The sequence below is a fragment of the Galleria mellonella genome, unplaced genomic scaffold (genome assembly GCF_026898425.1).
Source record: "Galleria mellonella isolate WM207_F2 unplaced genomic scaffold, CSIRO_AGI_GalMel_v1 utg99, whole genome shotgun sequence".
Classification (NCBI taxonomy): Eukaryota; Metazoa; Arthropoda; class Insecta; order Lepidoptera; family Pyralidae; genus Galleria; species Galleria mellonella.
Window position 1 is genome coordinate 4896493 of NW_026442184.1, and position 12073 is coordinate 4908565.

The following is a 12073-nucleotide window of genomic DNA, read 5'->3' on the forward strand; positions in this document are numbered from 1 at the left end:
AATAAGTATGAATACAAACACACTATTAAACATAAAGATATCGCATAATATTCAAACAAAAAAATATAGTTGGCTCGATAGCTGCTTTTTTTAAGTGCTTGTTCTGAAAGCTTTTTTTTTTTTAAATATACTTATTAGAGATAAGCTCGCCTTTGTACATTATGTTTAAAATTAATTGTTCTTAACAATATGTTTGTGTACAATAAAGAATACTTACGGAACCTTGTTAAAGTTTGTGTGAAATGATCTTAGCTGGTTTTATAGCCTTCGCTCGCTTGTTGGGGGCATATTGATATACAGTCCACATTGAGGACAAGGAATGCGAATCGGAAGCCTGCTTCTGTTCTTGTTTTCCAACAAGCTGTGACCGCGATTTCGTCTGCATCGAATTTAAACACGTAGACAGGTGATTGGAGAGGGGAGGATTCCTCCTCCCCACTCCAATCAGGGTGAATTAAGTAATCATTTCGCTTCATTTTCCGAATTCTTAGATAATTATTTCTTTCCACCGCTATGTTTATCTTTGACATACAACAGTTATAGTATTGTGTGGAAGCAGGTTGGTAAACCAACCCCGTTTGCACCCAATTATTATACAATTTTCAAAAACAACTACTTATTTTTGTATTAAATGGTAAAGTTACGTGTAAGTTAATGGTAACGTTTAAAGTAAAATTGTTGGATATAATGAGCCTTTTTAAATATTTTTTTTTTAAATACACAGTTATTATTAGCATGTGCTGTACTTCGTTACAGTAACTGATTTCTTAACTATCTGACTACCATCAGACTTATTTGATTATTGCAATTAAATAGTCAGCAATTACAGTTGAATGGGAGATTCGCGATCGGCTGTGAACATGCCGGGTTGCTCAACCATCCTATTAATGTAATTAACGACTCGCTGGCTAACGTTAGTGTTGCCTTATGATAATCGTTGGGTATTGATTATTAATCGATAGTTCGACTGGAGCTACAAATAATGTAATAATCGACTATGTAAACTATTGGTATTATATAATCTTTTGTTAACAGTTAGTCGACTAATCAATAGTAAGAATGATTGATGCTGAAACAATACTATTGATAATTTATAAATTAATCGCTTGTGTTTGTTTTGAACTAGCTATTGCTATCATCAATATTATCAATAAATAGTATTGCGTAGATTTAGTCATAGTCAATTATATCGCGTAAAACTTTGTCAGTTGATAGTATCGATATACTATCGATTCGATTGATTGTGTCAATGCTATCGATTGATTCGATCGTGTCTATTAATTATTTAACGACATTTACATTATGCTAGATAAACACTATCAAATAACTTACAATCGTTTATATGGCAACACTGGCTTCCAGAGATACTGATTTGCTTTCATTGTAGTATCCAATGCCGCACTTAGCTTTAACGGCGTCTCTTTTATACAGCTAAAATATACTTGCTAATTAAGATCTTTTTTATTTTTTATATTGGTTTAAACACTGCCCTGAATTTAATGGACATACTATTGTAATTTTTTAAGATTCTTATTTTTGGAACTAGTTTTCTTCTGGAAAAATTACATTACATTAAAATGTAGTTTAGAGAAACTGGCAAGATGTCTGGTTGTGTGACATGATGTGTCTAAATTTGTACTTGGAAGAAGCGAATTTAATTCAAATACGTCTAGATGTTTAAGAGTGTATAAGTAAAACAAACATTGAAACATCTTTTTAGAGTTCTTTTTATTTATAACATTCATAGGATAATAGGATGTCTGTCTGTTATTCAATTGATCTGAGATGACATTGTTCCAATAATCGAGTTGTTAATAATCGATTCTTTGTATCGTTTGAATTGTTGTATAATTTTATTATATGTTGATGAATACGTGTCTTGGTTTTTTTTAATTCAACTATTTTATGATGATGATTACTTAATGATATCAAAAAAATGACGTTTTATTAAATTTCTAAATTATATTCATAATCGATATCAAATAAGTCTCACTTTTCCGTGTGTTCAGACGCATTCATCAGCAATTGATCCCAGTTACCTATTTGTCATAATAAACTATACATGAGAGCCAAAAGGTTGATTTGTATAACATATCCTGTGGGTTAGAAAATACATGGAAATATAAGGATTGAATTTTGTTTTCCAATAGAATTTCAATTATTAGACAGAGGTTCTTATTCAAATGTTTGTTTTTTTTTTTCATTTTTTTTTAAATATGATTGATTACCTTAAAAAAAAAAAATTATTCTTTATATTCATAGATTATACTCATTTGCGTGTGTACAGACGTCATCAGCTTATTGCAGTTGTCATGCCTGCCAGTTAGCATGGCAAGGATTATGTTGTTTTTAACTGGGTTCAATAAGAAGGAGGTTCTTATTCAATTGTTTTTTTTTTTCTTTAAGTTACTTAGATTTTTTTTTTTTATTACAAAAATTTGAAAGGAAACCAAAGTTGTAAATAGATTTTTTTTTATCTTACAGATTGGCCCCATAAAAATTTTATCAAAATAAATTCAACAGTTTAGTATTTAAATTAAAATAACTGGTTTTGCCACAATTGAAGTCGTATTTGTTTCGTGGAACACAATTTTAAAATTATTCTATATATTGTCCCGGGTTGTATAACAATTATGTCGTCAGTTCTACTTAACATAGTTCCGTGAAATATTAAAATAGTCTCATAAGTAATTATATCTTTACTATGTATGATAAATCCAATCGCGTGTTACATATACTCACTAGAATGGATTTCTCAATCGTTGCATAATGACGTAAATCGCATGATGTTCGCGTTCAGGACAATCAACTGTTGTAATATTCTCATACCTTACAATAGAACAAAAGGTGTTATTTCGTTGCAAACAGTACAGCTTCCCCGGTTCACAATAAATTCAAACATCATTGTTTAGGGACGATTTTGCCCCTCGCCTTCAGTGGTGATCCAATGCAATCTCATTACTCATCTGGCTAGGCGTAAGTAAACATTAGCGACGTGCTTGCTAGGTTGTTTTCCATTACAGCGGAGACATATGAGATTACGTTTTATTTGTTCAATTTTAATTGTTAACTTCCCTGTTATGATAAATAATGTTGTAAGTGTTGTTATTTTATAGATTTAAAATTGTGGTAATTAGAGAAGAATTATTATTTGTGTTTTTTAAACTTAAAAAAATGTTGTCCCACTCGTGTTTTTTTATACCACAAAGGTGGCAATCAAGCATATAGCCCGTCTGATTGTAAACGGTCACTGTTATTGCTGTCAAGCAGCTGTTTTATCATGACTGTTTTGTTTCAATTTGAACAGTGGGATATGGTACTCATTTAACCATGTATAACACATTTGTTCTTAGAAGTGACAATGCAAGAAGGATGCCATTGGTTATATTATATAAATGTTAATATAATTATTTTTAACGTTTATCTTTTTTTATTTTCAGGTTTTAATCGTTCTATCAGCATCTGCCTTTGCATCTTCACTGCCAACACAAATTCCGCCCTCCAGCGCCCTTAATGTAGCCATGCTAGACACAATTCAATCTAACTTTATCAAAAACACTGAAGAACCGTGCAAGGTAGTGGAGTGGTGGCGCTTGTGACGACATCGGAAGAAAGGGGACGCGATGAGTCAGTCGCAAGATGAGGCCAGAGCGGCCAGGATACAAAAGTATAAGGAAGAAAGAAGAAAACAACTCACAGCTAGGACAGCGACGCTATTCTCTGCTAATGTTACTGAAAGGTGCGTTTTTTTTCTATACACATTTTAATAATATGACTAAAAATTACATATAAACGTAATATATTAGGAATTTAATTACAAACTTAAATTAATTATGTTGACCGTTTGATATTCTTATAAATATTATAAAATTGTGAGATGGAGTTTGTTTGTTGTTACGTCTTAGCGCTAATAACCATTATGAAATTTTGCATATACGTAATAATTGGCATAGAGAAGAACATACATTTTACATATAGGTTACATTTATAAATACATGGACGAAGTCGCTGGCGCAGCTAGTCTTCTGATATTTTCTTTTTGTAAGAAACCATTTAATAGTAGCCAGTAGAAATGTTAACTTGTTTTACCATATCTAAGACTTGGTTATTTACATACGGTTAGTTAAAGATGTTTTACACTATGTAACGTGTTTTATAAACAGGTTTAACGTATAGGTGTGGTACTGAGTATATATTTTTTTAAATTTCAGACGCCCGAGAAAAGCAGCTGACCGGTGCCAGTCTGATGATACCGCTGATCATCTTAAGTCTTCCTCAGAACTGAATCTTAACACCGCTTCAGCATCAGTCCCTATTAGAACAACTAGAACATCACGCTTAAGAGCCGCTGCCTCAGCGCATTCCGATTCTTCTCCATCATCTAGAAAATCTAATAGAAGCGCCTCAGTTCAATCATTGTCAGAAGAAGGCAAGAATAAATTAACTAAAATCTCTAAGATAGTAGATAGAGACAAACGATCGAGCATAAATAAAAGACAAAGTAACGAAAAAGAAAATTTGAAGAGTACACTGCCGGCGGGTTACTCTGATAAAGATATTGGTGCTATTAAAACGAAATCTAAACATTCCACTAATAAAACTATTTTAGAAAAAGACAAACGTAATTATTTAGTGAGTAGCCCTAAAGGAAAGAATGTCGGTGATAAAATTAGTTCCAGTTCCAAATTAGAAGAAAGAAATAATAGTAATTCCTTAGTAGAAAAAAAGAAATTAGATAGTTTAAAAAATGGAGAGAAAAATGAAGCCCCTCTAAAAGTAAACGAAGAACAAATTTTTAATGACTTACTAGGTTATCCAAGCGTTTCTGAAAATTTGGAAAAGGATAATATAGATGACTTATTTAATGACCTCGTTGAAGTGACATCGCAGAAGAAAGTTAATGATGATAAACTAGTGCTCAATTATAGTCACAAAGATTCAAACATTCCTGTTCTACAAGAAGCAGCCTCGTTGAATAAAGTTGTTAATGTTGTGAATGTTGAGGATAGTGGTGAAGTAGTGCCAAAATTAGTGAAAAGTCAGGAAGTCGGAGGATTATTGGGAGCAGTGTGTGTACGTAAAGTAGAAAGGTTCAGTGAACTCCTCAGTAATTTATGTTCTCCTTGTGAAGCTGATGTCTTGTTCGAGGACATTTTAGTTGAGAACGGGATTAATGGAAATTTGGTAAGTAAAATAATTATGTTAGTATTTCTAATATAACTGTTGCCTAGAGTTATGAAAATCTTAAATATTAAAATATTTGAAGCAAGGTTTGCAAAATGCTACAACAAAATATCTTTTTTTAAAGTTATCAGTTATTTAGTTTAAAGTTATCTTTAGTCTGTGAATGAAATTGTAAAATTGGCCCATATACTATTATTTATGGAAATATATAATAATTAGAAATTATTCCCAGTGTTACCGCCAATCGTACATTTGAATGGATTCTCAAAGTGTGCCTGAATGTCTGTAAATATACTGTAGATGTGAAGATAGAGATGTTTGGCATTTGATACTTTCTGCCCATTTTTTTACTATTGAAAGGTCCCGTGATTGAGCACAATCTCATTTAATGCAAAGCGTTGATGTAGTCTAAGATAGAGCTCACGGACCTACGAATAGCCTATTCATATTTGCCTGAAATTGGTGCAGATGTTTGTCCCCATAAAGGACTTCATGCGAAAACGCTTTATGTTAAAACCTAATCTATGGTAATACGCACGTAAGAGGTTTATTAAATATAAACAAACTTTGTTTGATAAAATTATATCAAGAATTCTATTGTTATTGATTAATTAATTGTCTCTAACCGCCGTTATCGTTTAATTGTGTCTATTGTCATACATATTTATTACTTTGTGTCTCGTAATTGTGCCCCTCAATAAGATAATTGATTTATTTATTGCAGCTTTAGCAACTATGTGATTAGGTTGATGTTTATGATAGTTCATTATTATAACACTGTTTAAAATTTTGCTCTGCAAAAATTAGCTACTAGTAAAAAGATACTATAGCCGCTATTAGAGTATGTATGTTCGCAATATACAGAACTTGAAGCGTTTAGACGAGGCGTCGAGCATCCAAAAACTTGTAGTTATCCATGCTAAAAGCAACGTGTGTTTTCTGGCCATAATATCAAAATTAGCATATTATATTCGCGTTATTAGACCTCATGACCCGTGTAGGTTAGCCTGCTACTTTCTAATTAATGACTATTTCCAAGATAACACATATAGTGCCGTTATTTTATGCGACTGTTTTTAACAGACGTGTTTAGAGTGGCGGAATAAGGATACAATGTGTTAACACTCTTTTCCGTCCTCAGTCTGTGCTCAGGGTGACGTAAGAGGTGACTGGCAAAACAGCATAATATACTAGTACAAGAGAAGGAAAATCTGGAAATACAATAGTACTGATACATCTGGCTAACCTGGTAATAGGTCTTTTTCTGTGTTTGAAAATGGCATGGTAATTCTGTTTCTCGTTTGGTTACGCTAACAGGGTATCAGTGAGGGTTTTTTTAAATGGTAACCCCGCCTGTGCTATCGGTATACACTGGCGGGACACCAATGAGTGATGAAGTGAGGATGAAGGCAGGTCAGTTAACCCATCGCGATTAATTCAACATGAATTAGCCACGATGGTTTCCAGGTGGAACTACGTGGAGGCCGACCTGATAGGATATATTGTTTTTTTTTTAATTAATGATAATGGAATGCTAACCCCGTCTTCGCTAGCGGTATACGCTGGCGGGGCATCAATGAAAGATGATAGGTGAGGATGAAAAGGCAGGTCAATTAGCCCATCGTGATGAATACGCTTAGAGTTCAGCACGGAGAGGTTGACCTGTTTTTTTAATGGCTGATAATGGAATGGTAACCCCGCCCACGCTACCGGTATACGTTGGCGGGTTACCAGTGAGGGTGACAATGAAAGCAGGTCAGTTAGCCCATCATGACGAATTCCACTAGAATTAACTATGATGGTTTCCAGGGGGAACGACGTGGAGGTCGACCTGATAGGGTGTATTGCTGGCAATGAGTCAGGTAGACCCCATTACTAACAGTCCCTTTCCCCCCGAGTTCGACCTGTTAGGGTATATTGTTAGTAATGGGACTGATAATCCGCATTAATAACAATACCTTCCCCCTCCCCTCAGTGAGGGGTAGGTTAGGTGAGGATGAAGGCGAGTCAGTTCACCCGTTGTGTTCACTTGACTGATAAATTAAGAATGTGCATTTAAAACGGGATCTAAAATGGTTGCTTCAAAATCATGTAATAGAATGTATCACATATTTATTTACTTTATTTTACTAAGTAGTTACAAAAATAAAATATAATTGTATAGTAATTTAATAATTTTCCTTAATAGTCGTATATAATATTTTATCTTGCTGCGTGCCTTTATTATCGTGCGTAGGTACTACCGCATAATTGATCATGATAGGCTGTTATTGTTTTATTAATTGGACATAGTTTAGGCGAACGTGCCAAATTAATTAGATAGTTACCAATTAAATTTGCAATACATTATATTAGGTTTTTATACCATCATCAGCATGATTGACGTTTAATAATATAATACTGTTGAAAGTTGAATGATTAATTTAACTTTCAACAGTATTAGCCGCTAACTGTCCACTGCTGAACAAAGGGTTCTCCCTATTGGGGGGCTTTGTCAGTAGTTGCCGCTCTTAGTAGGGGGTGGACGACCGCAGTTGGGATTTGGTTACTTTTTAAGTTCATCTTTCGACCATTAAGTTTTCATAGTCGCCTCTTACGACGCCCACAAGAAAGGAAGGGGTGGCCCATCCTATGCCGGGACCACACGGTGATGTTGTATTAATATATGATAATTACTAATAGAATTATAATTACATGTGCAACAATTACAACTTTGTATGAATTATCCTAGATGTTATCACTATGTAAAAATTGTGGCCATGTGTATTTAGACATTAAATTATGAGACATTTAAGTTGCAAATCTGTATTTAATAAAAGCATATACATACACTAGTAATATAATAGATGTTGTTTATAAAAATCGACCTTCAATCGCGGCGAAACCAGTTATTTTGATTTAAAAACCAAACTACTGAATCGATATCGATGAAATTTCTATAAGACCATTCCGAAAATATATTCTTTCAGGTAAAGAAAAAGATTTTACGAATTGGTTTATTAATAACGGAATTATGACGTAACTAACAAAAAAACCGAATTGAGAATCTATTCCATTCCTATTCAGTCGGTTAAAAATCACAGACAATTTTTGATTTAATAATAATACTGTATTAGTAATAAAAGTAACAGTTATATTATGTTATGCTAGTGAATGTGACATATCTATATCCTATGTGGAGACTGTAAATAGTCCTCTGAATGAGTACACGATTGTTGCCATTGTACATGAAAGATATATAAGAAAAACTATTATAGGGGGGCTTTATGAACGCGATAGAACCCAAAACAGATTTTTACAATTATGCCTGTTTGTACGTACAGACATACGTTTGTGCGCGCTAATCTCAGAAACGGCTCAACCGATTTGAATGTGATTTTTATTAAGGCGTTGCGATTTGCTCCACTTAACATTTAATGTTTGTTTTATTTCAATCGATACATAAATAAAAAACTTGTATCAATCTAAAGAATCGCATATAAAATGCTATGAAGTAACCGATTAGTTTAATTGTCTGAAACTTTATGAAGGTAGGTTGTTATATATCATATTTTAACTCATAGGATATTTTATATACCGATTCACGCGGGCAGTGCCGCGGTAAACAGATTACATATATTATACAAATTATATACAAAATGCCCGTGTGGTCTCGGCATAGGATAGGTTACCACTTCCTTTCCCGTGGGTTTTATAGTAGGCGACTAAGGGAGGGCAATGGATAGGCAGCAGCGTTCTTCTTAAAACGTCTCCAAAGCCTTACTGCGGTTGCCAGTCCTCCTATCAAACTCCCCCTCCCGCCTCCAAGGGGGAGGCTTATGTTCAGCAGTGGACAGTTAAAGGCTGACGTGATGGTGATGAAATATAAAATAGCTGCGGTGAGCCACCCCTTCCTTTTTGTGGGTGTTGTAAGAGACGACTAAGGGAACGTAATAGTCTAGGGATGGACAGCAGCGTCCCTCTTAAAACATCAAAGTCTAATTGCGGTTGCTAGCCCACCTGCCAAGCGTGGCAACTACTGGCAAAATCCCTTAATAGAGGAAGCCTAAGTTCAGCAGTGGATTGTTAAGGATTGATATGATGACGACGATACAAAATAATATTGTAAAAGCTTGTTAGTGTTTTAAAAGGCCGTCACAGCACACACTGCAATTCCTCTGTTTTTGCTGGTGTTTATTGGCGGCGTGTAATCTAACCAGTATTGTCCACAGTGTAGAGTAAACGGATTGATTAATTTTTAAAAATGATAAGTCATTTGTAGAAGTATATTCAGTCATTCATTACAATAAACATATACGTCAAAGATCTGAATGTAAGGACGTTGACAAAGAAACGTTAATGGCTTGGATAGACAGGTGACATTTTATCCTCGACCAAAATTACTCTTGGTCTCGTTTTTCTATTAAATAAATAAAACTGCGGCTGTGTGGTCCTGACATAGATTGTACCGGAGAAATTAGGCCAGCCCTTCCTTTCCCGTGAATGTCTTAAGGAGCAACTAAGGGAACTAATTGGTCGAGGGATGAGCATTAGCGTCCCTCTTAAAATATCATCAAAGCTGAACTGCGGTTGCCCACGTACCTGCTGTGCGTGGCAACTACTGGCAAATCCCCCTAAGGGGGAGGCCTATGTTCGGCAGTAAACCGTTAACGGCTGATATCATCATCAAATGAAATCATATATTTTAATCTGGTCAGTGTTTGGTAGAGAAATATTGAAGACGACATGATGTAGCGTAGGACGGTGTTTATTGTGGAATCTTGGAAATATAAATATACGTGTTATAGACAAAAGAAAATGACAGCGCAAATGTTCGATTTTCATAATATTTTCATTTCGTAATAAAAAAGGTTTGTTATGCAATTGATTGCATAGACAAAACAAAAGCCCTATTTGCTAGCACAATGCACACGTATTGAACAAATATTGGCTTATGTTATGGAAAAAATTATCCACAGACAATATGCCCATCGTCTGTGCAAGGCTTAAGCGAAACATGTCTAGCACATTGTCCGATTGTTTATCTTTAACATTTATATGTGACATTGAACATTTTCCGTTTATGGCGATGGTTTACTAAACCACTTATGATTCAGATTATGTGTTGTGTTTTCTAATTTATTCTGTTTCGTTGATCTGGTTGTAACCTGTTGTTATAATTAACCGACTTTGAAAAGATGAGGTTCTTATTTCGACTGTATTTTTCATATACTAAAAGTAAGTTTCGCTATATCTTTGCTCTATAACTTTTCTTGAATCGGTAAAACTTTATTTCCGTGTTGATCACATATTCTTTTTGTCGTGATTCATGTAGCTATTTTTTTGCAATTACGTTTTAAATTATAGTATATATTAGCTTTTGTCCGCAGTGTTATTCGATTTCGTTTTTCTAGAAATTTCACGTGTGTGACTTCTACACTGACGAAATTCCATACAGACTTTCAACTTCCGTTTTACCCCTTAGGTAGGTTAGGTTCCTTTTATGATTGTTCACCTACCTTTTATAAAGAGCCTATCTGCAAAATTTCAAGATCTCAGATTCAGCGGTTTCGGCTGTGCATTAATATATGAGTCAGTCAACCAGCCACTCGGTTCACTCTTACACAGATTATCAAATATTTTTTACATACTTTCATAAATCATTATTTAATTATTTATGATTTTAGTTATTTAATTTTATATTTTTGCTTATTTATTTAAAAGTCAAAGTACAGAAAACCTTTTTACATCATCCTTGAAAATAGGAACAATTGTAATCCACGCTTACCCTAAAATCTTTATAAGCCAACTAAATATTTTATTTTGTTTATTAGCAGAAGTAGTGATCTCAGGAATGAAACAATACCTTATAATGGTATTGGTAATTTACCTAGAAGCAAAATGTTTAAATTTTAATTGTCACGCAGGTAATTATATTATATTTCAAGTTTCACTTGAAAGTTCTTCGTAAGTATCAAATTGTCGACAGCGACTGTCTTGAAATATTAATCTTTTACGTCCTTCACTCTGAACTTAAGAATAGCTACACTCCTCGCAAAAATTAAGGGAACATAAAATTTTTTGAAATTTTTGGGTGATTTTCAACAGGCTGTATTTCAGTGAAAAATAATCGTACAGGAAATTTAAAAAAAGGGTTTTGAAGCTTGAAAACTCTAGTTTTCAGATTTTTTGGTGAAAAATTTTTTGAGCTCCGGTTTCCATGCAATTCTTAAACAAAGCTGAAAATAATTTTTTTCTAAATTTTCTAGGTTTTGTTTTTCACTCTATGGGCATGGAAAAATTTTTTCGAGCTACTCCATTGTATAGGTCTCTTAGTGTGTTTATTCAGCTTCAAAAATCGCTTTGGATGGCTCAATTACGACCATTTGTCTCCGAGATATCGAACTTTGAATGCAAAAGCATCCTTTTCCATTCAACTGCTAATATCTCTGGAACTACTGGTCGCACAGCAAAGGTGCCGAGTTTCTTTATCTGCATAAAATTTCCAATTAAGCACAGTCAAGAGTTAGTGAAGAAAAAATTTTTTTCTACCTCTAACATTGAATTGAAAAAAGTGGAAAAAAGTGGCTTTTTCTCCTTTTTTGGTTACTTGGCTGTATCTTCGCTAATATGGGCGGGAAAGCTAAGGTTTTAGCTTAAGGTTGTTCCTTAAAGAACCTCCCAAATCCCTGGAGCGATCGGTTCAACGGTTTTTCCCGGACCAATTGATTGAAATTTTGGAAAAAATAAGGGAACAAGGTTTTTGTCTCTTAAACTCACCCTAATCCATTCAAAAATCAATAATTTCATTTGTTTTTCACTTTTTACTCAATTTTTTGTTTTTTAAAAATTCATTATCAAAAAAAAAATCGAAAAAAATCAAGAAAATTTTATGCAGATAAAGAAACTC

At 33.9% G+C, this 12073-nt stretch overlaps 1 protein-coding gene across 3 annotated transcripts in view; it reads left to right on the plus strand.

Moving 5' to 3' along the window:
- LOC113521302 (uncharacterized) overlaps nt 1-12073 on the plus strand; it is a 132788-nt gene that overhangs the window by 24538 nt on the left and 96177 nt on the right. For all 3 annotated transcript variants that reach the window (XM_052902942.1, XM_052902944.1, XM_052902943.1), the window contains exons 2-3: nt 3441-3739; nt 4212-5184. In XM_052902942.1, the coding sequence (XP_052758902.1) occupies nt 3624-3739; nt 4212-5184 (1089 nt within the window). In that variant the 5' untranslated portion in view covers nt 3441-3623. The remainder of the gene's footprint in view (nt 1-3440; nt 3740-4211; nt 5185-12073) is intronic.